The following is a 27,184-nucleotide window of genomic DNA, read 5'->3' on the forward strand; positions in this document are numbered from 1 at the left end:
ACTGATTATTTAAAAAAAATCTAAATGATTTTTAACAAATTTCATGTACATTCATTGTTATTGTACATTGATTCTTACTTCATATTATACAATTATGGACAATTTGTTACTATAATTTCCGGAGAAAGTCCAAACGTGTGCAATAATCTTACAACATAAGAAGGAAAAATGTCGGCGATTTTTTAGAAAGGTATATTCGAAAAATTATTAATAGAAAACAAATAATTGATATCAAGATAATCAACTTTGTAATTATGATATAATATATAACGGCACCGTGTAATGTGGTTCAATTTTACTTTCAAAATTGATAAAAAAACAATCAACGTCAGATAATGTTATCCATAAGGATTTGTGAATAAAATGACGTTTTTCTATTTGTTAGGAGAGACTTTAAATAGTAAAAGCTAGTAACATAGTCTGCAACAGAAATAAGAACTGATATCAAAGAATGCTTTCAATAAACATAATAATGGTAACTTCACATTGTATGCAAATAATCCTAAACGCTTTAAAACAGATATCTGCTTTCGAGGTTACTGATTATTTTTATAAAAAATCTAAATGATTTTAAACAAGTGTTATGTACATTCATTGTTATTATACATTAATTCTTACTTTATTATTATACAATTATACACAATTTGTTATTATAATTACGGGGAAAAGTCCAATCTTGTGCATTAATCTCACAACATAAGAAGGAAATATGTCGGCGATTTTTTAGAAAGGTATATTCGAAAAACTATTAGTAGAAAGCAAAACATTAAGATCAAGATAATCAAGTTTGTAATAATGATATTTTATATAACGACACCGTGTAATCTGGTTTAATTTTACTTACAAAATTGATATTAAAAATATCAACGTCAGATAATGTTAACCATAAGCATTTGTGAATGAAATTACTTTATTCTATTGTTAGACGAGACTTTTAAAAGTAAAAGCTAGTAACATAGTCGGCAAACAGAAATAAGAACTTATATCAAATAATGCTTTCAATAAACATAATAATGGTAACTTCACATTGTACGCAACTAATCCTAAACGCTTTAAAACAATTATCTGCCTTCGAGGTTACTGATTATTTTTGAAAAATGTCTAAATGATTGTTAACAAATTTTATGTACATTCATTGTTATTGTACATTAATTCTTACTTCATTATTATACAATTATAGACAATTTATTATTATAATTTCAGGAGAAAGTCCAAACGTGTGCAATAATTTCACAACATAAGATGCAAAAATGTCGGCGATTTTTTCAGAAAGGTATATTCGAAAAACTACTAGTAAAAAGCAAATCATTAAGATCAATATAATCAAGTTTGTAATTTTGATATTTTATATAACGGCACCGTGTAATGTGATATAATTTTACCTATAAAATTAATGAAAAAAAACAAATATCAACGTCAGGTAATGTTAACCATAATCATTTGCGAATAAACTGACGTTTTTCTATTGATAGGAGAGACTTTAAAAAGTAAAATCTAGTAACATAGTCTGCAAACAGAAATAAGAACTGATATCAAAGAATGCTTTCAATAAACATAATAATGGTAACTTCACATTGTACGCAACTAATCCTAAACGCTTTAAAACAAATATCTGCCTTCGAGGTTACTGATTATTTTTGTAAAAAATCTAAATGATTTTAACAAATTTCATGCACATTCATTGTTATTGTATATTAATTCTTACTTCATTATTATGCAATTATAGACAATTTTTTATGATAATTTCAGTAGAAAGTCCAAACTTGTCCTATAATCTCACAACATAAGGTGCAAAAATGTCGACGTTTTTTAAGAAAGGTATATTCGAAAAATTATTAATAGAATGCAAAACATCAATATCAAGATAATCAACTTTGTAATTATGATATTATATACAACGGCACAGTGTAATGTGGTTTAATTTTACTAACAAAAATTACTAAAAAAAATATCAACGTCAGATAATGTTATCCATAAGCATATGCGAATAAAATGACTTTTATCTATTGTAAGAAGAGACTGAAATAGTAAAAGCTAGTAACATAGTCTGCAAACAGAAATAAGAACTGATATCAAAGAATGCTTTCAATAAACATAATAATGGTAACTTCACATTGTACGCAACTAATCCTAAACGCTTTAAAACAAATATCTGCCTTCGAAGTTACTGATTTTTTTTGTAAAAATTCTAAATGATTTTTTACCAAATTTTATGTACATTCATTGTTATTGTACATTAGTTCTTACTTCATTATTATACAATTATAGACAATTTGTTATTATAATTTCAGGAGAAAGTCCAAACGTGTGCAATAACCTCACAACATAAGAAGCAAAAATGTTGGCGATTTTTAAGAAAGGTATATTCGAAAAATTATTAATAGAAAGCAAAACATTAATATCAAGATAATCAACTTTGTAATTTATTACTTCATATAACGACACCGTGTAATGTGGTTCAATTTTACTAACAAAATTGATAAAAAAAAATATCAACGTCAGATAATGTTATCCATTAGCATTTGTGAATAAAATGACGTTTTTCTATTGTTAGGAGAGACTTTAAAAAGTAAAAAATAGTAAAATAGTCTGCAAACAGATATAAGAACTGATATCAAAGAATGCTTTCAATAAACATAATAATGGTAACTTCACATTGTAGGCAAATATTCCTAAACGCATTAAAACAAATATCTGCCTTCGAGGTTACTTATTATTTTTGAAAAAAAATCTAAATGATTTTAAACACGTTTTATGTACATTCATTGTTATTTGTACATTTATTCTTATTTTATTATTATACAATTAAAGACAATTTGTTATTATAATTTCAGGAGAAAGTCCAAACGTGTGCAATAATCTCACAACATAAGAGGCAAAAATGTCGGCGATTTTTAAGAAAGGTATATTCGAAAAATTATTAATAGAAAACAAAACAACAATATGAAGATAATCAACTTTGTAATTATGATATTATATATAACGGCACCGTGTAATGTGGTTCAACTTTACTAACAAAATTGATAAAAAACAATATCAACGTCAGATAATGTTAACCATAAGCATTTGTGAATAAAATGACGTTTTCTATTGTTAGGAGAGACTTTAAAAAGCAAAAAATAGTAAAATAGTCTACAAACAGAAATAAGAACTGATATCAAAGAATGCTTTCAATAAACATAATAATGGTAACTTCACATTGTAGGCAAATAATCCAAAACGCATAAAAACAAATATCTGCCTTCGAGGTTACTGATTATTTAAAAAAAATCTAAATGATTTTTAACAAATTTCATGTACATTCATTGTTATTGTACATTAATTCTTACTTCATTATTATACAATTATGGACAATTTGTTACTATAATTTCAGGAGAAAGTCCAAACGTGTACCTTAATCTTACAACATAAGAAGGAAAAATGTCGGCGATTTTTAAGAAAGGTTTATTCGAAAAATTATTAATAGAAAGCAAAACATCAATATCAAGATAATCAATTTTGTAATTATGATATTATATACAACTGCACCGTGTAATGTGGTTCAATTTTACTTACAAAATTGATAAAAAAAATATCAACGTCAGATAATGTTATCCGTAAGCATATGCGAATAAAATGATGTTTATCTATTGTAAGAAATACTGTAAAAAGTAGAAGCTAGTAACATAGTCTGCAAACAGAAATAAGAACTGATATCAAAGAATGATTTCAATAAACATAATAATGGTAACTTCACATTGTACGCAACTAATCCTAAACGCTTTAAAACAAATATCTGCCTTCGAAGTTACTGATTTTTTTTTGTAAAAAATCTAAATGATTTTTAACAAATTTCATGTACATTCATTGTTGTTGTACATTAGTTCTTACTTCATTATTATCAAATATTCGAAATAAACCAACAGAAGTCAATTTAGGAATACGATATACCAGATAAAAGATAACCCAAATTCGTTGAAATCCCTGTTAATATTTCCAACGACTCCAGATTACCTTCGTTGTACAAATGTGAACAAATTGTAAGACAAACTAATATATGATCATAATATAAAAAATAACAAATAGTAAGTTTGAATTTTTGGCAATTTTTTGTCATGGATTTATAAGGACAGTTCAACTATGTATCAACCGGCCAACGAATTTGCATTCATCGACACTTTCTCATTAATGTCCAAGATAAAAACATTGAAGGGCAACCATCATATGTTTTCTCCAAATGGCGACTGGGCTACCAGACGCCAACTGTGATAAATTCAGCCAAATGCTAGCAAACTTCGTTTGTGAGCATCGCCAAACAAAATTTATCAATCCATGACAAAAAATTCAACACTTAAACAAATTCTGAAGTTACATAGGTTTTCAACTCAACCATTTCAATTGAACTTAGTAAATCAACCATACTTACAACAGTTCAACGTTGTAATCAACCATACTATAAAACAGTTGAACGTAGTTTATCAATCATACTGTACAACAGTTCAACGTAGTATATCAACCATACTATACAACAGTTCAACGTATTATATCAACCATACTATACAACATTTCAACGTAGTATTAAACCATACTATAGAACAGTTCAACGTAGTATATCAACCATACTATACAACAGTTCAACGTAGTATATATCAACAATACTATAGAACAGTTCAACGTAGTATATCAACCATACTATACAACAGTTCAACGTAGTATATCAACCATACTATACAACAATTCAAGGTAGTTTTACAACTATACTATACGACAGTACAAATATAAGCAACGTGTACAACTCAACATTAACTTGACCGGGTTCCTATGTTAAAACCAATTTGAAACTGAACTCTTATAAAGGATTTCTCATAAATAGGTATAAAAGCGGACCATTATTTCCAGGTCGTATTTGCAAAAAAGTTATCAAACTACGTAAATGTAGAGGACACATCTCATTTGTTTATTTTTATCAACAAACTTTTAGAGTAATGGATCTCCCTTTTTTACAGTTTAGAAAAAAACTATAGTAATAAAAATCTGACTTTACATGATCAATATATATATCTCGCCTATGTTCATCATGTGATGGAGTGGCAAGTTCATTCGCACGTAAAAATGCAGCAAATGCTGTTTGAAGCTTATAATTTTTATATTTCAATTTGCAACAATAGCCAAATTAACACAATGAAATTCATTTAAATGCATAAAAAAGATGACTAAAGCATAGGTATTATTTTTATATAAGTAATGTCAACTAATAAAACTTTGTCCCAATTATATGGCTATTTTGAAAATGTTCATGACTCATTTGAATAAACTGCACAACCACCTGCACTGTCAGCATACAAATGTAAATCAGCATTAGAAAAGAGTTCATTTACATTATATGTAAATTATCTTTTGTTAACTTCCTTTTGGGTTTTGTCTATTACCAGAGTTGTTTAGGAAAGGTGCAATGTCATTCCTATTATAACTAGATGGATCAGTATCAATTTAATTGTCCATAAATCGACGACATCTTAAGGAAGAGTGATCTAAACCACATTTGAGACATGTATGTCTGTATTGGCAATTGCGTTTATTGCAAAAAACTTTGAAATTAAAATCGTAGCATTTATAAGTAACATCAGCGTGTTGTTGTTTTGAAGTATTGGCTGTTAAAATACGTAACCACAAAAAAACCATCTATTGATGACCATTTCTATGTATGGTCCCTTGATACCCTTAAACGGAATTGTTGGTCATAAGAATAGCATTTTTCAAAAGAATGATCAGCTGCTGCACCCCTTATGATGGACATATACGAAAAAAGTGCACTTGCCTTTCCAGGATACCTTTCGACAAGGACCTGGGCATAGGCAATAAATGAATCAGTCCAATCTTCAACAGAACTTACAGTATGTTTTTTTTAAACTCTGTTTTGTATAACTAGCATACCCTCATTGATGCCAATTGTATTTTCGGTATTTGTTTGGCTGTTAAAATTCTTACGGTGCATAAGAGACAAATCAATGTATTCAAAATTCCAAATTTTGTCCTTAAGTTTTTGGCTTATAAATATGTCAACTTCATTAAAGCCAGGTAACATTAGAGGTTCATCATAAACTTCATCTACCTCACCTAATGCAGCTAATTGTGGCTCATTCACTCGAATGTCAACAGGTCGCATGGCAACTACTTCGGGTTCATCAACCCGCTGTCTTCTTTCTATATATGCTTCTTGTTCTACATCAGCTGGTGGACGCCTTCCCACATTTCTCACAACTGGTTGTGGCTGTTGTACTTCCCTGGGAGCCCTCCTAACCCGAAGCTCTGGACCTCTAACCTGGTCCTGTCGGCGACGTCTTCCTCTACCTCTTGGCATTGTTATAACTATTATAATCATAAATACAGATTAGATACATACATCAAGCTTTAAAGTTCAGATCATATTTAAACATGTATGAATTTAAAATAAGATAAATTGAAATAAATTGAAATACCAAAATGTTTACACTGCGTAATCTTAACTGAACTTTTGATACATTTTTATGCATCAAAACAATGGAAGTTGATTTAAAACATAACTCAAAACAGCTTTCTTAACAAAATAAATATCGTTTTGAAAACGTTTGATAGCTTCTATTACCAAGCTTAACTTAATTAAACTATGTTACCGCAAATTAAACACACATGTATTAATCATGTAACGTTTAATAAAATTAAACGTTTCCGGTCATGTTAAATATAACACGGCACACACAACATACATTGTAATTACCTGTTCAAAGTGTATCGCTAATACATTTAAAACAAAATATATCACCGGTAGTAAAGCATTTAATTTTAATGCTAGTCAATGAAATATACGTGTGCACAGTGTAACATAACTATTATTATTAGTTATAGTTTGTTCCGTGATATTTGCTATGCAAGTGAGAGAAAAATTGAATTAATGAATCGAACTGTTTGCAAGAAATAACTTTAATTAAAACTCAAATAATTTCTTTTACAAATTACAGAAATAAAATAATCCAGAAAATACAATTGCAGTAACTAATCTAACATCAATAAAACATGTTATTCAATAATTTATATAATTTAATAGAAAAGTTACATAGAGCTCAATTTGAATAAAAAAGCATATTCACCGGCGAAAAAGGATATTCACCGCGGGAAATTGTGCAAGCGGTTTATTTTTAGATTTCGGGAATTTCCCTAATTATATTATCCAATGAAAATTAATCTGCTATTTCTCACGTGATCTTGTCGTCTGTCATTACAACGACAACAAAAATGGCAGGTGTTCACGACGAATCAACTGAAAATGTAAAAAAACCACGGTTTGCAAGTATAAATGACGACAAATATCAACAAATTTTAAGGGAAAAAGATTCAATCAACACCCAAAAAGCCACAAAAAGAGCAATAAAGCTATTCATAAATTATTTAGAGGAAAAAGACCTGCCGAGTGACATCGAAAATTACCCCGTCAATGAACTTGACAGAGTTCTCTCCAAATTTTATGCAGAAGCACGGAATAAAAATGGGGAACTTTACAAAACCACAACATTAAAGAACACCAGATACGGGATAAACATGTATTTAACTGAAAAAAGAGATATTGACATTATGAAAGACCCAGACTTTATGAAATCAAACAAAATGTTCAAGGCTATGTCGGTTCAACTGAAACGTGATGGATTAGGAGGGATTGAGCATTATCCACCCATTGAAGAGGACCATATTAAGACAATTTATAGTTCTCTAACACAAATGGATCCAGTGTCTCTTCAACAAAAGGTTTTCATAGATTTAATGCTGTACTTTGGTCGACGAGGACGGGAAAATCTCCGGGATTTAAAAGTAAAGGACTTTGAATTTTCAAAACAAGGTGGTGGTGACAAAGAACACAGATATATAAGAATACAACGGGATGAACTAACAAAAAATCACAAGGAAGATACAAATACTGCATTTGGAAAAATGTACGAGGTGAAAGGTAGGTACAAAATAATTTTGACATTTAGTTACATTTGTAATCACTCTGAAGCAATCACTCAGTGTATATAAATACTAAAAAAGTTTTAAAAAATCCACCAAGTGATTGTTTAAACATTATGGCAAAAGATTGAAGTAAATAAGGCCGTCCGTAAAACAAAACAAAAGTAAATAAGACCGTCCATAAAACAAAACAAAAATAAATATTGATCAATTTGAACTCAGGTACTGTGCTCCAGTTTTTGGTGATACATTTGTACATGTACATGGACACGTTCTTATAAACAAATACAAATTCAATATGGTAGTAATGAAAACACATTCAAAATGATAGTAATAACATCAAAACATGAGCAAAAATTTCTGTTATCTTAATTTGATTTATTTCATTGTGGTTTGAAGGTACACACTACATAGAGTAATACATGTATTTAAATATGAAAAAGGAAGATGTGGTATAATAGCCAATGAGATAACTCTTCAAGCATTTAACTGTAATTTTGATTCATTATTGACCAGTTTCCTTTATTTTTCAGATGATGCTAAGTGTCCAGTAAAGAGCTTCATCAAGTACGCAACCAAACTCAACACAAACTGTGAATATTTCTTTCAAAGGCCAAAAACCACCATAAATGATGACTGTTTGGTATGATGCAGCACCATTAGGACATAACACCCTAGGTGCTATGATGCCGGCAATATGTGAAAAGGCCGGTCTCGGAAAAAGATATACTAACCATTCACTTCGTGCAACAACTGTCCATGTTTTGGATGAGGCTGATTTTGCTGGAAGGCATATTATGTCAGTAACGGGTCACAAAAGTGAAAATTCTTTAAAAACATATACCGGGTTTACATCAGACAGAGTACTACATAATATGTCAAACGTAATTAGTGAAAGTCTTCGGACAGATGCTACACCTACAACTTCTACTGCTGCAGTTCCTGATCTTAATGTTGAAGATATGTTCCAAATTGAGAATGACAGTGACATTATTGACTTCATGCTTTTGTCTGATTCGCAAATGAATAATTTATGCCAAGACATTACTAGTACTAACTCTTCACATGGACCGGTGGCTGCTTGTGAACAGCAACAAGTAAATGTTAACAAAACAGCAACATATTCAAGCTATCCATGTATAAACAATTTTGGAAATGGATATCCAAATTATCCTGTCATTACAAACAATTATGGGAATATCAATATCAACTACAATATCATTCCAAAGTAAACTGTCTATAGACATTTTTATTGTTACATTGTGTAAAAGAACCTGTGATTATTTCAAAAACATCTTAATACCTGTTTCCAAGTCTGTTCTCTAATTTTTGCAAAATTAAATTTGTGTTGGTATTAAAAGATTAATTTCTTTTGATTATTATTCTTACAAAAAAGGATATTTCAGGGAGATAACTTAACAATAACTATGAATAAATCATACAAATATCCAGTAAATTGCAAAAAAAAAACAACAAACAAATTAACATGCACATACATATACATGTATATTGAAGAGTATCAAGGACAATACACTCTTTATTTTCTGTATTATTGAATAAAACAATCATTGTCTTTTGTTTCGGTAAATGTGTGGTTTTATTGACTTTTGAAAAAACTGATATTCACTTCGGCCGTTGGCCTCAGTGAATATCAGTTTTTTCAAAAGTCAATAAAACCACACATTTACCTCACCAAAAGACAATAATTGTATTTTATACTTATCTTATGTCCGAATCTCCTGTCCTTTTTGTGTTCCTTCAGAGTTCAAACCACGCAATGAACAAATCACGAAAAGCATGCAATTTTATACCAAATAAAAGCGGGTAAATGTCTTATAAAAAATGTAGGTGAACAAAAGACGCTTAAGTCCGTCAAAATTAAAGAAAAGTTAACTCTAGTTTAGCAGACGATACTCTCAATTAATTAAATTGATTTAATGCTGAACGATTAAATCTTATTATACAATTATAGACAACTTGTTACTATGATTTCAGGAGAAAGTCCAAACTTGTGCAATAATCTCACAACATAAGAATGAAAAATGTCGGCGATTTTTAAGAAAGGTATATTCGAAAAATTATTAATACGAAGCAAAATATCATTATCAAGATAATCAACTTTGTAATTATGATATTATATACAACTACACCGTGTAATGTGGTTCAATTTTACTTACAAAATTGATAAAAAAAATCAACGTCAGATAATATTATCCATAAGCATAAGCGAATAAAACGACGTTTATCTATTGAAAGAAGAGACTTTAAAAAGTAAAAGCTAGTAACATAGTCTGCAAACAGAAATGAGAACTGATATCAAAGAATGCTTTCAATAAACATAATAATGGTAACTTCACATTGTAGGCAAATAATCATAATCGCTTTAAAACAGAGATCTGCCTTCGAGGTTACTGATTATTTTTGTAAAAATTCTAAATGATTTTAAACAAGTTTTATGTACATTCATTGTTATTGTACATTCATTCTTACTTTATTACTATACAATTATAGACAATTTGTTATTATAATTTCGGGAAAAAGTCCAAACTTGTGCAATAATCTCACAACATAAGAAGGAAAAATGTCGGCGATTTTTTAGAAAGGTATATTCGAAAAATTATTAATAGAAAACAAAACATTAATATCAAGATAATCAACTTTGTAATTATAATACTTCATATAACCGCACCGTTTAATGTGGTTAAATTTTACTTACAAGATTGTTTAAAAAAAAAATATCAACGTCAGATGATGTTATCCATAAACATTGTGAATAAAATGACGTTTTTCTATTTGTTAGGAGAGGCTTTAAATAGTAAAAGCTAGTAACATAATATGCTGACAGAAATGAGAACTGATATCAAAGAATGCTTTCAATAAACATAAAAATGGTAACATCACATTGTAGGCAAATAATCCAAAAAGCATTTAAAAAAATATCTGTCTTCGAGGTTACTGATTATTTTTGTAAACATTCTAAATGATTTTAAACAAGTTTTATGTACATTCTTTGTTTTTGTACATTAATTCTTACTTCATTATTAATAATTATACACAATTTGTTATTATAATTTCGTGAGAAAGTCCAAACTTGTGAAATAATCTCACAACATAAGAAGCAAAAATGTCGGCGATTTTTTAGAAAGGTATATTCGAAAAACTATTAGTTAAAAGCAAAACATTAAGATCAAGATAATCAACTTTGTAATTATGATATTATTTACAACGGCACCGTGTAATGTGGTTCAATTTTACTAACAAAATTGATAACAAAAAATATCAACGTCAGATAATGTTAACCATAAGCATATGCGAATACAATGACGTTTTTCTATTGTAAGAAGAGACTTTAAAAAGTAAAAGCTAGTAACATAGTATGCGAACAGAAATAAGAACTGATATCATAGAATGCTTTCAATAAACATAATAATGGTAACTTCACATTGTAGACAAATAATCCTAAACGCTTTAAAACAGATATCTGCCTACGAGGTTACTGATTATTTTTGTAAAAAGTCTAAATGTTTTTTAACAAATTTCATGTACATTCATTGTTATTGTACATTAATTCTTACTTAATTTTTATACAATTATAGACAATTTGTTATTATAATTTCGGGAGAAAAACCAAACTTGTGCAATAATCTCACAACATAAGAAGGAAATATGTCGGCAATTTTTTAGAAAGGTATATTCGAAAAACTATTAGTAGAAAGCAAAACATTAAGATCAAGATGATCAAGTTTGTAATTATGATATTTTATATAACGACACCGTGTAATGTGGTTTAATTTTACTTACAAAATTGATATTAAAAATATCAACGTCAGATAATGTTAACCATAAGCATTTGTGAATGAAATTACTTTTTTCTATTGTTAGAAGAGACTGATATCAAAGAATGCTTTCAATAAACATAATAATGGTAACTTCACATTGTACGCAACTAATCCTAAACGCTTTAAAACAAATATCTGCCTTCGAGGTTACTGATTATTTTTGTAAAAAATCTAAATGATTTTAACAAATTTCATGCACATTCATTGTTATTGTATATTAATTCTCACTTCATTATTATGCAATTATAGACAATTTTTTATTATTATTTCAGGAGAAAGTCCAAACTTGTCCTATAATCTCACAACATAAGGTGCAAAAATGTCGACGATTTTTAAGAACGGTGTATTCGAAAAATTATCAATAGAATGCAAAACATCAATATCGAGATAATCAACTTTGTAATTATGAATTGATATTATATACAACGGCACAGTGTAATGTGGTTTAATTTTACTAACAAAAATTATTAAAAAAAATATCAACGTCAGATAATGTTATCCATAAGCATATGCGAATAAAATGACATTTATCTATTGTAAGAAGAGACTGTAAAAAGTAAAAGCTAGTAACATAATCTGCAAACAGAAATAAGAACTGATATCAAAGAATGCGTTCAATAAACATAATAATGGTAACTTCACATTGTAGACAACTAATCCTAAACGCTTTAAAACAAATATCTGCCTTCGAAGTTACTTATTTTTTTTGTAAAAGTTCTAAATATTTTTTTACCAAATTTTATGTACATTCATTGTTATTGTACATTAGTTCTTACTTCATTATTATACAATTATAGACAATTTGTTATTATAATTTCAGGAGAAAGTCCAAACTTGTGCAATAATCTCACAACATAAGAAGGAAAAATGTGGGCTATTTTTTAGAAAGGTATATTCGAAAAATTATTAATAGAAAACAAAACATTAATATCAAGATAATCAACTTTGTAATTATAATACTTTATAAAACGGCACCATTGAATGTGGTTAAATTTTACTTACAAAATTGTTTAAAAAAAAAATATCAACGTCAGATGATGTTATCCATAAGCATTGTGAATAAAATGACGTTTTTCTATTGTTAGGAGAGACTTTAAAAAGTAAAAGCTAGTAACATAACATGCGGACAGAATTAAGAACTGATATCAAAAAATGCTTTCAATAAACATAATAATGGTAACTTCACATTGTAGACAAATAATCCTAAACGCTTTAAAACAGATATCTGCCTTCGAGGTTACTGATTATTTTTGTAAAACATCTGAATGATTTTAAACAAATTTTATGTACATTCATTGTTTTTGTACATTAATTATTACTTCATTATTATACAATTATAGACAATTTGTTATTAATACTTTAAGGGGAATGTCCAAATTTGTGCAATAATCTCAAGACATAAGAAGCAAAAATGTTGGCGATTTTTTAGAAAGGTATATTCGAAAATCTATTAGTAAAAAGCAAAACATTAAGATCAAGATAATCAAGTTTGTAATTATGATATTTTATATAACGGCACCGTGTAATGTGGTTTAATTTTACTTACAAAATTGATAAAAAAAATATCAACGTCAGAATATGTTATCCATAAGCATTTACGAATAAAATGACGTTTTTTTATTGTCAGAAGAGACTTTTAAAAGTCAAAGCTAGTAACATAGTCTGCAAAGAGATATAAGAACTGGTATCAAAAAAAGCTTTCAATAAACGCAATAATGGTAACTTCATATTGTAGACAACTTATCCTAAACGCATTAAAACAAATATATTTCTTCGAGGTTACTGATTATTTTTGTATATTAAGGTAAAATGATTTCAAACAAATTTTATGTACATTCATTGTTATTGTACAGTAATTCTCACTTCATTATTATACAATTATAGACAATTTGTGACTATAATTCAAGAAGAAAGTCCAAACTTGTGCAATAATCTCAAGACATAAGAAGCAAAAATGTTGGCGATTTTTTAGAAAGGTATATTCGAAAAACTACTAGTAAAAAGGAAAACATTTAGATCAAGATAATCAAGTTTGGAATTATGATATTTTATATATCGGCACCGTGTAATGTGGTTTAATTTGAAATACAAAATTGATAAACAAATATCAACGTCAGATAATGTTATCCATAAGCATTTACGAATAAAATGACGTTTATCTATTGTTAGGAGAGACTTTAAAAAGTAAAAGCAGGTAACAAAGTCTGCAAATAGAAATAAGAACTGATATCAAAGAATGCTTTCAATAAACATAATAATGGTAACTTCACATTGTAGACAAATAATCTTAAACGCTTTAAAACAGATATCTGCCTTCGAGGTTACTGATTATTTTTGTAAAACATCTAAATGATTTTAAAAAATTTTTATGTACATTCATTGTTATTGTACATTAATTCTTACTTCATTATTATACAATTATAGACAATTTGTTATTAATACTTTTAGGGGAATGTCCAAACTTGTGCAATAATCTCAAGACATAAGAAGCAAAAATGTCGGCGATTTTTTAGAAAGGTATATTCGAAAATCTATTAGTAAAAAGCAAAACATTAAGATCAAGATAATCAACTTTGTAATTATGATATTTTATATAGCGGCACCATGTAATGTGTGTAAATTTTACTTACAAAATTGATAAAAAAAAATATCAACGTCAGATAATGTTATCCATAAGCATTTGTACATAAAATGACGTTTTTCTATTGTCAGAAGAGACTTTTAAAAGTAAAAGCTAGTAACATAGTCTGCAAACGGATATAAGAACTGATATCAAAAGAATGCTTTCAATAAACACAATAATGGTAACTTCATATTGTAGACAACTAATCGTAAACGCATTAAAACAAATATATGCCTACGAGGTTACTGATTATTTTTGTATAAGCTAAAATGATTTCAAAGAAATTTTATGTACATTCATTGTTATTGTACATTAATTATCACTTCATTATTGAATATATCATTGGATCAAACATACCACTTGGTGTAAATTACCAAAACAGAATTGACGAACAGACGCCATTGATGCCTTGATTTGTATTTCAGTACAACAAATAACAAACACTGATTTTGTTTGGATATTGAATTGTCATGGCAACATTTAATCAAAATTCATTCATAAAACAACAACAACTGTTACAACAACAGTACACAACCAAAATATTTGTCAATCAATAAAATGTTGATGACGATTGAACTAATCATTATATCACAGCTGGGCGATCCAAAGCTGGTGTACTGAAGGGCGGTCCATTCAGCAATATTTCAGAATTAGCAGCTGGGCTTTCCATAGTCTGCATAAAATGAAGTAAATTTCGCTCCGGTTGTGTGACTGCTTCAGCATGTTACCATGACGGATTTGTGTTTGAAGACTGGAGCATCTGAAAAATAAATAGAGCCAGCAGCAAACAAAGTTCAATTCTTAAGGGTGGGCGAGGAAGGTCTTAATTTTTTAACGTCCTCTCCGTTCAATTTTCAAGGTAAAAGAGACCGTTAAATTGCACGGACTTTTACTACTCGGCTGTCACATGCTCAAATTAGCATAATAAGAGTAAAGGACGACTCGATTTGTCGAGTCTCAATACATGTATATATGTTAATTCAATAAATGAATTTAATTTTCATTTAATTAAATTCTATTATTGAATATATCATTGGATCAAACATACCACTTGGTGTAAATTACCAAAACAGAATTGACGAACAGACGCCATTGATGCCTTGATTTGTATTTCAGTACAACAAATAACAAACACTGATTTTGTTTGGATATTGAATTGTCATGGCAACATTTAATCAAAATTCATTCATAAAACAACAACAACTGTTACAACAACAGTACACAACCAAAATATTTGTCAATCAATAAAATGTTGATGACGATTGAACTAATCATTATATCACAGCTGGGCGATCCAAAGCTGGTGTACTGAAGGGCGGTCCATTCAGCAATATTTCAGAATTAGCAGCTGGGCTTTCCATAGTCTGCATAAAATGAAGTAAATTTCGCCAAAATTATCAATCGGACTTTAGTACAGAATGATAATCCGCCACAAAATTTACCCATGACAATTCAGTTATCTCCAATTCTACGATCAACTTACAACTGATTTAAACAATCAAAATGATAAAAGATATTACGAATTCAACATTTATGTAACAACCAAATTTCATAAAATACATGTATTTAATCCATTAGATTATGAACTGTTTATTTTAAATTAAAGATGATCGTGGGGAAATACAACACAATGTGGATACTTTATGAATGTTTCTAGTGCTGACTGAATTTGATTCAAGAAAATATCATTTCCAATAAAAGATAAATGTACTCCATCGTCAGAATATAGCGCTGGATGACGATCATCAAAATCGGGATATTTGATAACGTATCCTCCATGTTTGAGTATATAAGATCTCACTCCCCTATTTATTCTCTTTCTTGTAACTTCCATGGCATGGTCATCACTTGAGTAACGCCATGATCGCCTGGGAAGAATGCTTGACCATATAAGAGAACAATTTGGGAGCATGCGAGACAGAATTACTATTGTGAATTTAACATGATATAGCAGAGCACCACATGGTACATTTCCTATGTCATTCCCACCACAATGCAATATCAACGCATGTGGAATTTTGTTGCATAAATTAATGATGCTGTTAACTGTGCCAACAACATCGTCCCATTTCATACCAGATTTGCCTGCCCATCGCAAAAAACAATTATTATTTTTTAAAAGACCTAAATTACTACCTGAAGGTCTGTTCTCCGAGTGATCACGAGCACTGCATATTATTGAAGAACCAATAATCCATATTTCATTACTAAGACAAGCTGAAATTATAAGTTATTTGGTTAGCTCAATTCTTATATAACGTTTAAAGGATGCAGATTTCCAACGACCTAAAGTCATAATTTCTTCATCAGTATGACCGTTCATAGCAAAATGTGTAGCTGCTCCTATTCGAAATGAATGTGTGTTGTACTCATTTGGATTACAATCAATAAATTTCATGGTTTTGCATAGTACACTAGAAAATTGATATCGTGTTACACCAGTTTTGTTAAAATGACAAAAAAATGGTCCATTGTTTTGGTGTCTGATTGAAATAAAGTTTAATAACAATCTCACCGGGCAAATATCTACTTGATTAAAACTTTCAACTGTTAATGTTGTAGATAAACCTTTTTGGTCTGTTTTCGAAAAGGGAATTGTGATATATGCAGATTGTGAATGATGTGAAACATTGACATCATCATTGTTAATGACATGTGGCGTATTTCTATTAATTGTAATTTCACCGATTCTCAAAAATGCAAAAAATGCTAATGAAAACATGGATCTAAATAAAGTACATTCATATACTGAAGAGCAGACAAATTGCAACGAGTTTATTAATCGAGCTAATATTTCTACAGTTATAGGTTTGCGACTATCCACTACGCCATATAATTTGTCCATTCCTTTCAACATTTTTTGTATAATGAACGATGAAGTCAAATCAGTGAGTTTATTTATTCGTAAATAATAGCTTAAGCCTGACAAGTACACCTTAACCGTTGCAGGGGCATATCCTAATTTTGATAAATAAGCAACATAGTTAACTAAATGCGAAATACTGGGTGGCCATGTATTTCCTAAACCTTCTTTTAATCTAAATGAAACAAATGAAGTCAGTCCATTATTATACGTTTTCCATGTATTCTGAGAATTCGAGGCGTCCAATAACTTTGCTATTTCTGGTCTAAAATGTTCCAAAATTCCTCCGGAATTGTAGCTGGATGTGTATCTACTGTTAGAGCCAGACTTTTGAATTTCTGAAATTTTTTACGAGAAATACAATCTGCAATTATATTTGTATAACCAGGAATGAACTGTGCCTTAATGTTAAAGTTGCCTAATAATGACCAATATACTATGTGTCTAACAAGGTTCATAATTCGTATATATTTTGACATCTTCTTATTTAAAATTTCAACTACGGCATATTATCCGAATTAAATAAAATTTTCTTTTTTTGAAAAAGATTACCCCATAAGTAAACAGATAGTGCAATAGGTATCATTTCTAAATATGATATATCCCTGAGAACTTCAGTACCAGACCACTCTACAGGCCATTTAAGAAAAGCCCATTTACCTTGGAGATAGCAGCCACACCCTTTTGTTGAACCACCAGCGCTGTCAGTAAATAGTTGTAAAACTGAATTTGAAGTCCAATCAATGTCGAGCATGTAACTAATACCGTTAAATTTGTCTAAAAACAATTCCCATACCAATAAGTCTTGATACATGCCTTCTGTGATTCTAACATAATGATGTGGTTTCTTTGCGTGACTACTTGCCAAATAAATTCGTCTGCTAAATGCTCTGCCTGCAGGTAGAGCTTTTGTACAAAAAGCTAATGACCCACACAAAGATTGTAGGTCCCTTAAAGTTATCTTTTTCCTACCTAATACCCACTTAATTTTTGACTTTAACTCCAATACTTTGTCCTCCGGAATTTGTATAAGCATTTTTTCTGTGTCTATAAGCAAACCTAAATAACTAAGTTTTGTTGTTGGGCCTTCTGTTTTTTCATGAGCAATTGGGACTCCAAGACGACAACATACCCTATCAAAACTATTCATCAAATTTTTACAATCCTCAGTATTGCTTTTACCAGCAAATAAAAAATCATCCAAATAATGATCAAGATTATCTGAATTGGACTCAGTCATGACAGCCCATTGAATAAAAGTTGAAAATTTTTCGAATAAGCAATTTGATTCTGAATACCCCATAGGCAATAATTTATCTATGAAATAATATTCATTAAGTTTAAACCCTAATAGATCAAAGTCCCTCGGATAGATTTTTAACAATCTGAAGGCGGATTTAATGTCCTTTTTTCCAATTTCAACATTTGAACCCAACCTTTTAATCATATCAATAGCATTATCAAAAGACGAATACTTTACTGTAGTAAATTTTTCATCAATAAAGTCGTTTACACTCAAATTCGGCGGAAAAGATAAGTGCGTAATCAATCTAAATCCACCCGTTTTTTTAGGAATTACACCTATAGGCGAACACCTTAGATTAGATATAGGTCTAGTCAAAAAAGGACCAGCTATGCGACCATTTCTTACTTCACTCATGACTTTTGCCCATGCCACCCCAGGATTTTGGATGACTGAATGTAAATTTTTTGATTCAATCCTACATCGGGGTCCAAAATAATTTAACCTAAAACCTTCAGAAAATCCCTTGCATAATATCATTGCATCATATTGATTTGGGTAATTGAAAAGAAGTTTATTTAATTCTGTGATATTGATCGGAGTAAAGCCAAGACACCATATGTCCAACGGATTAACTACAGATTCTGAAAAATATAAAATTTAATTGTTAAATGTATGTGGTGCGACCATTCGAATGGCAGGGAATCTGCTTCCTCGAGGTCTAAATCCTTGATTCAAATTCGCTCCTCTTTGAAAATTTGTTTGACTTCTAGGTGCAAAATTTCTAGCACCTCTATTTTGATATGTGTCTCGGGCTGCATTTTGAGAACGAGCATATGCCTGGTTGCTATTTACTTGTTGACAGCCAGCGAAAGGGTGGGCCATTCCGCATTTCATACATAAATGGGTGTAAAACAATTTTGACGATTACAAGCTCCCTTGAAATTATAATCATAGCATGGTCGATTACCTACACTTGTCTGTTGAATTGTATTACCCTCCGGTTCCCCATTAGCTATGACGGTGTACCATACAATGCCATCAATGGAAGACCAAGATCTTGTTGGATTATTTGCCATTCTTAATCTAAATTGCTGGTCATAACAATAAATCTTCTCAAAAGACACTTGTGTACCTCTAATGATTGACATATAAGTGGTCAATTCACTAGCTAAATTTGGAAAACGTTGAATAAATATTTTCATATAATTTATAAATGCATCAGTCCATGACTCAATGTTTTGAATAGATTTAACTTTGCTGTTTTTGTTTGATGTAATTACAAGTGAACCAGCTGCATTATCATAACTTATAACATTTTGAGGTCTGTCAACTTGGCTAATAAAATTTTGATAAAGAAGTAATGACAAATCTATAAATTCTCTATTCCAAATTTTTTCTTTCAAATTTTGGGATACGTAAACATCACATTCTGATTGATTAGGTATATGCATAGGATCATTATTTATCTCACCATTTTGATTAGGCATTGGCACAGGAGCTGGTATTTCAACTTGCGCAAATGGCGCTTGTACGTTCATTGCTGGTGCTACAGGACCTTGCAAGGCAGGTTGTCTTTCAATTGGCAAAGGAGGAGCCTGGATTTGTAGAGGAAGAGGTGCTTGTACCTGTACTTCACCAGCAATTGCCCCCACATCTTGATTTCTTGGTGCAGCAACTGCACGGTTTCTCCTTCCGCGTCGTCTCTCTGGTGGTTGCGCTTCAACAACGGGCACTCGTACGCGCCCATTCCCATTTCTTCGTCGACCAATTCTAGGCATTTGTATAAACAAAATAGGTTAAAAAATTGAAGTACTTACTAACATCACATAGCTAGTATTCTGTCTTTTAATTTGATTTATTTTTGTAACAGTTTCAATGCATCAGTATTCATTTTATTCATATATATCAACTCTGTCATTTGAGCTTAATAAATTAATTCCTTAGATTGTCTCTTATCTACACATATTTTTATTTATTTAATTTTTTTTGTACATCACGAATTGTGATATGTAAAATATATAAATTATTTATGATCAACTTAACCTGTAAACATGCACCTACCTGTCTCTACGCATTATAACAGGTGTACTTTAACATTCTGCATCAAGGATAAATAAACTGTGAGATTAAACATGTCTAGGCAATGCATATACTAATAAAAAAGTATTCATTTAGAATTTCAATGCCACGTGGCTCAACCGCATATTTAATTCGACGAAGTAATAAGTTAATTTAAATATTAAAATAAAAACAAACATAAATAAAATCATTAAATCCGAATCAGATTTAAAATATGAATTCTTAAATAAACTTATTAAAACAATACTTATCTTGATAGTGTATGAAAAATCTTTCTCTTAATTTTTTAACGTCCTCTCCGTTCAGTTTTCAAGGTAAAAGAGACCGTTAAATTGCTCGGACTTTTACTACTCGGCTGTCACATGCTCAAATTAGCATAATAAGAGTAAAGGACGACTCGATTTGTCGAGTCTCAATACATGTATATATGTTAATTCAATAAATGAATTTAATTTTCATTTAATTAAATTCTATTATTATACAATTATAGACAATTTGTGACTATATTTCAAGAAGAAAGTCCAAACTTATGCAATAATCTCACAACATTAGAAGCAAAAATATCGGCGATGTTTTAGAAAGGTATAATCGAAAAACTACTAGTAAAAAGCAAAACATCACTATCAAGATAATCAAGTTTGTAATTATGATATTACATATAACGGCACCGTGTAATGTGGTTCAATTTTACTTACGAAATTGATAAAAAAAAATATCAACGTCAGATAATTTTATCCATAAGCATTTGCGAAAAAAATGACGTTTTTTTTTGTTAGGAGAGACTTAAAAAAGTGAAAGCTAGTAACATAGTTTGCAAACAGAAATAAGAACTGATATCAAAGAATGCTTTCAATAAACATAATAATGATAACTTCAAATTTAAGACAACTAATCCTAAACGCATTAAAACAAATATCTGCAATCGAGATAACTGATTATTTTTGTAAAAAATCTGAATGATTTTAAACAAATTGTATGTACATTCGTTGTTATTGTATATTAATTCTTACTTCATTATTATACAATTAAAGACAATTTATTATTATTATAATTTCAGGATAAAGTCCCAACTTGTGCAATAATCTCACAACATAAGAAGCATAAATGTCGGCAATTTTTTTGAAAGGTATATTCGAAAAACTATTAGTAAAAAGCAAAACATTAAGATCAAGATAATCAAGTTTGTAATTATGATATTTTATATAACGGCACCGTGTAATGTGGTTTTATTTTACTTACAAAATTGATTAAAAAAAATATCAACGTCAGATGATGTTATATATAAGCATTTGTGAATAAATGACGTTTTTCCTTTGTTAGGAGAGACTTTAAAAAGTAAAAGCTAGTAACATAGTCTGCAAACAGAAATAAGAACTGATATCAAAGAATGCTTTCCATAAACATAATAATGGTAACTTCACATTGTAGGCAACTAATCCTAAACGCTTTAAAACAAATATCTGCCTTCGAGGTTACTGATTATTTTTGTAAAAAATCTAAATGATGTTAACAAATTTCATGTACATTCATTGTTATTGTATATTAATTCTTACTTCATTAATATGCAATTATAGACAATTTGTTATTATAATTTCAGGAGAAAGTCCAAACTTGTGCAATAATCTCACAACATAAGAAGCAAAAATGTCGGCGATTTTTAAGAAAGGTACATTCGAAAAATTATTACTAGAAAGCAAAACATCAATATCAAGATAATCAATTTTGTAATTATGATATTATATACAACGGCACCGTGTTATGTGGTTCAAATTTACTTACAAAATTGATAAAAAAAAAATATTAACGTCAAATAACGTTTATCTATTGTTAGGAGAGACTTTAAAAAGTAAAAGCTAGTAACATAGTCTGCGAACAGAAATAAGAACTGATATCAAAGAATGATTTCAATAAACATTATAATGGTTATTTCCCATTGTAGGCAAATAATCCTAATAGCATTAAAACAAATATCTGCCTTCGAGGTTATTGATTATTTTTGTAAAAAATCTAAATGATTTTAAACAAGTTTTATGTACATTTATTGTTATTGTACATTAATTCTTACTTTATTATTATACAATTATAGACATTTCAGGAGAAAGTCCAAACTTGCGCAATAATCTCACAACATCAGAAGCAAAAATGTCGGCGATTGTTTAGAAAGGAATATTCGAAAAATTATTAATAGAAAATAAAACATCAATATCAAGATAATCAACTTTGTAATTATGATATTATATATAAAGGCACCGTGTAGTGTGGTTCAATTTTACTTTCAAAATTGATAAAAAAGAAAAAGAAAATATCAACGTCGGAGCTGGTTTTTTTATTATTATTTTCGTCCTTAATACTCTGTTAAACTCGGAATCGCTTCTATTATCATAGCTTTTTACTGTACAACATATCATTAAACAATTATTCATTTTACACAACGGTGCGTTTAAAGACCACCAAAGTCGCCAACGTCAATGAAGCTGATCATGATACTGCATTCAGTCTTAGTCGAGACAGTGTTTAAACTATAAACTATCGTATACAGATTTTCATTCAAATAATTAGTGTATATGTATATCCTTATGCTTATTGTCTAACCCATATGCACAAGTGGCAGATTACCCGTCCGGGGGCACAGCCCCCCTAAAAAAAACCAAAACACACACACTTCTTCTCTACAGCGGAAATTAATCATAGCTTGATTTGACTTCTTAAACTGGCCGTTAATTCATATAAACGTCCGCATACGTGATTAATGACAACTTATCGGTGGGGTGTAAATATTGACACTTGTGTGTAATGTCTCTGCAAAATTAAGTTTTAATGTAAAATACATGTACATGCATGTTGGTTTGAATAGTACGTTATATTAGTTTATAATACAATACAGATTAAGATTTATTTACAAGTAAAACTTCTGATCTGTGTTTTTAAAGAATAGGTACAAATATATGTTTAATGTATTTCATTTTTTTTACCGTTAGTTTTCTCGTTTGAATTGTTTTACATTTTCTTATCGGGGCCTTTTATAGCTGACTATGCGGGAAGGGCTTTGCTCATTGTTGAAGGCATATTTTAAAACTGGCTAAATTTGTTTTGAATACCATACATGTACAATATTTGTTTTTATAAACGGAATGTTGTATTGCCTTCCCTCTTATTTCCTCCGGTCCAGGAAAATTTATTGACAATAATCAAATGCTATTTTTGTTCACAAGATCTACTTTGGAGCAGGATCTCGGACTTATACATTTCTCTAAAAGCATACAGTTCTAAAAGTTGTGTATTTTCTTGTCTAAATTACCATGTACATGTATGAGGATAAGAATAGGTCACCATTTATAAAGATAGAAAGAATATATAGATGATGAAATATAAAGAATAAATTGATTGATTGTTTGGTTGTTTTACATCCAGTGGCAAATACTTGATGCATTTAAGGCAGGCACATATTCAGTATAAAGATAAATGGTATAAAAATAAAAGATATATAGAAATGATGATCTGAGCTCCCCTCCCCGAAAAAAAATCACTCGTACTTGCATATATTAATCTAAAGTAAAATCGGGATCCGCACCTGTTATATTTGGCGTAAATTAATCTACAAGACCGTTTATGTATTTTTTTGTGATAGTAGCCAAATTGAAGATGAAAAACACTTTCTTTTTAATTGTTGTTTTTACTCTGATATCAGACATGAATTATATGCCAAAGCCTGTCTTTTAAATGTTGATTTTGAGAATTTATGTGATGTTGAAAAACTTCGTTATCTTATGTGTAATGAGAATATGGTTCCTCTTTTAGCTAGTTCCCTTTATCATATGTTTTATCGACGAAAACATGTCATCTAGAAATTATATATGTTTTGCAATTTTATTATTTTTTTAATTTACGAAATACATTTTAAATGTATCAAAGCTGTCTATTTATGTATGTATTAGATGTTTGTTTTAATGATAGTGTCTCATAAGTCGTTTTCGGCTGTCATCCTTTTACATAAATGTTGGGTTCTTATGACTTTATGTGTATATATATATATATATTGATATTGTAATGGGTGGTGACACTTTAATAAAATCAATCTTATCTTACTAAACATTTCTGTTTTAGCTAAAATACTTGAGTTCAATGGCACGTGCTAGTAATCAACCGAGGCAACAGGAAACAAAATCAATGATCCATTACGCAAAAAGTAAATAACTTTTTTATAATATACAATAAAAAGGTGCCAAATATATTCATTTTCTCCGTGTCAGATATTTTTATTGACTGTACAATCGCTTGCAAGCTAACTGTACAATTAATCGGAGCCTTCATGTACAATCACTCTGAGCTTTCCTGTAGAATTGCTTGGCCAAATTTATTAAATACATTGCATATGCATTGCATTGGTTGTTCCTTGTCTGTCCTATTACATTCATCCATGTTATTTGAAATGAAAATAAGCACAAAATCAGTCATTTTGACAATGAAGATTCTATTAAGGAACCCTTTTAAGGTGACTATACCAGAGACAAAAACAAAATGTGTACAATACATATAAAAAAAGAATATTTGCCAAAGAGACAACTCTTCACAAGAGACCAAAATGACACAGAAATTACAAACTATAGGTCACCCTACGGCCGTCAACAATGAGCAATACCTCATAGTAAGCTATAAAAGGCCCCGAAATAACAATGATTGATGTAAAGTTTGTTAACACCACAACCACAGAAGAAGGGTGGCTGCTTTTATATTTCCATATGTCGGGGTTTAAATCCCATTCAAAAGAAGTAGATGGGGGGAAAGGTGTTTGGTTATATTTATATCATGTCTATCATGACGGGGGGAACTGCTACATAGTTGTTTATAATTCGTAAATCATAATTTAGATTTCACCAATAATAGGGAGCATTAAGTCGCAGAAATAATTAAGGGCAGTCTCTTTATGTAAACAATATACCACATTGAGCTTTCAGAACTTTCTTCTTTCTTCTAGTAATTTCCGGACTATTTCGAAATATGTAGCTTAACGTCTGACATATAAGTATGCAAATTCAATAATTACATGTAGTTTATTTCTTTATAATGCATAATTGGGACAAATTCGTTGTTCAAAATTATTTTCCAAGTGTTATTAAGAATTCAAGTATGCATATTGAAAGTAAATTTTAGTATTGTTTATTGAATCACTTAAAATTCAGATCAAATCCGCTTAAAGAAAATAAAACCGGCGAATGACACTCATTTTTGTTGAATTTGAGTTTGACTGACCTTAATTGATATTTTGTTTAAAAATAATTATTCAAATAAATATACAACTAATTTACGTTTTTAGGGGGGGCATTGAACCGGGAATAAATAATAGTAACAACAGTACAGGCTTATAGTATTTTGAATCGTTTTTGAAGTGTTTCAATATAATAAACCAGAGACACATAACTTGTTATTTATGTCTCTGAATGAACGAATGATATTTTTTACGAATAGAAAGAAAAAAGCAAGTCTGTCCGAAAGGTGATTGTCAATTTGATATTTCAAAGGCAAATGTATAACTATAGTGTGTTCATTGTATACTTAAACTTAAACCAGAATGCGTCGAAATGTCTCTGTATGTTTATAACAGTCACAAGTCACTTCTAGAATTAAAGATCAGCGATCGATTAAAAATTCTTGCAATAACATTTTGTCAAAAGTGATCGCGATGGCCTTATCAGGTAATTCAAATAATCGGACCCTTATATTTTTTTCAAAAACACGTTAAAGTTAATATCAGAGCCATGTAATTCATGTTTTATATCTTTGACTATTATGCTAGTACTAGTATAATTTTCTCAGGTTATATTCTCTTTTGATATGCATCTTTCTTTTAAGGTCTTTAAAAGTCTTGTTTTTCTCTAACACTTTAGAAAAGTATATCGGGACCGTTTCTGAAAATAATCTTTCAAAATGCAAATTTAAGTTTTAGCCTTTAAAACTTGTATGCCAGATAATTTGACCACATGACATGAAATTCTACAATATACATTGGTCACGCACGACAGATTTCCGATGTGAGACAGTCACACGTGCCGTTACAATAGCCAGTGTACACACATCGGCGCACACATGGATGTCAAATAGGTCAGTTGATTGGAGGAATGTTACCGAAAACACGCCTACCTCAAACTAATACCCAATCAAACGCCTTTACCAGAAACATAAATAATACATGGAGATTTGGTTGCGTATTCAACATTTGAAAAAGTAATTTGAGCTAAGAAGCAAAGAATATGCCCGAAATGCAAGTTTCCCAATAAATTTCAGCTATCTAGTGATGAAAAAATATAAATTTAAAAACAAATACAAATTAAAAGTTTTTCGAATTTTTCCGTAGTCTATTCGCTATATAGGTTGAAGTGTTCCAGCTCCATACCAGTCTATTCTTCAAACGCATGTCCGTCGTCGCCTGTCATCACATTCAAGCACGCGTGCAAGCAATAATAAACAGTATAGAGATACGGGTACAATACACATTATAGATAATTTGTCCGATCACCTGAAAAATAAAATTGGTTCCAACGACAAAAAACGCTACGAAGTATTAGATTCAATTTTCG

The 27,184-nt window shown here is 29.9% G+C and overlaps 2 protein-coding genes across 2 annotated transcripts; one reads left to right on the top strand and one right to left on the bottom strand.

Annotated features, from left to right (window-relative positions):
• Positions 1 to 7,118: 7,118 nt before the first annotated feature.
• On the top strand, positions 7,119 to 9,440 carry LOC134700379 (uncharacterized). The gene is made up of 2 exons (XM_063561743.1): positions 7,119 to 7,957; positions 8,493 to 9,440. Exons 1-2 carry the CDS (start codon positions 7,252 to 7,254, stop codon positions 8,606 to 8,608), a joined length of 822 nt encoding a protein of 273 aa, XP_063417813.1. The 5' UTR covers positions 7,119 to 7,251; the 3' UTR covers positions 8,609 to 9,440.
• Positions 9,441 to 15,462: 6,022 nt separating this feature from the next.
• On the bottom strand, positions 15,463 to 20,639 carry LOC134700378 (uncharacterized). Its single transcript, XM_063561742.1, has 3 exons — positions 20,592 to 20,639; positions 20,002 to 20,300; positions 15,463 to 16,638 (listed from the first exon to the last, which is right to left on the bottom strand). The coding sequence occupies exons 1-3, from the start codon at positions 20,603 to 20,605 to the stop codon at positions 16,022 to 16,024; spliced, it is 930 nt and encodes a 309-aa protein (XP_063417812.1). The 5' UTR covers positions 20,606 to 20,639; the 3' UTR covers positions 15,463 to 16,021.
• Between the last annotated feature and the right edge of the window lie 6,545 nt (positions 20,640 to 27,184).

The sequence above is a fragment of the Mytilus trossulus genome, unplaced genomic scaffold (genome assembly GCF_036588685.1).
Source record: "Mytilus trossulus isolate FHL-02 unplaced genomic scaffold, PNRI_Mtr1.1.1.hap1 h1tg000138l__unscaffolded, whole genome shotgun sequence".
Taxonomy (NCBI): Eukaryota; Metazoa; Mollusca; class Bivalvia; order Mytilida; family Mytilidae; genus Mytilus; species Mytilus trossulus.

Coding starts and splice junctions, on each gene's coding strand:
- LOC134700379 (XM_063561743.1), top strand. CDS start 7,252: ATGGCAGGTGTTCACGACGAATCAACTGAAAATGTAAAAAAACCACGG. Junction 7,958..8,492: donor AAAAATGTACGAGGTGAAAG/GTAGGTACAAAA, acceptor TTTATTTTTCAG/ATGATGCTAAGTGTCCAGTA.
- LOC134700378 (XM_063561742.1), bottom strand. Junction 16,639..20,001: donor GCCAATGCCTAATCAAAATG/GTGAGATAAATA, acceptor TTATAATTTCAG/CTTGTCTTAGTAATGAAATA.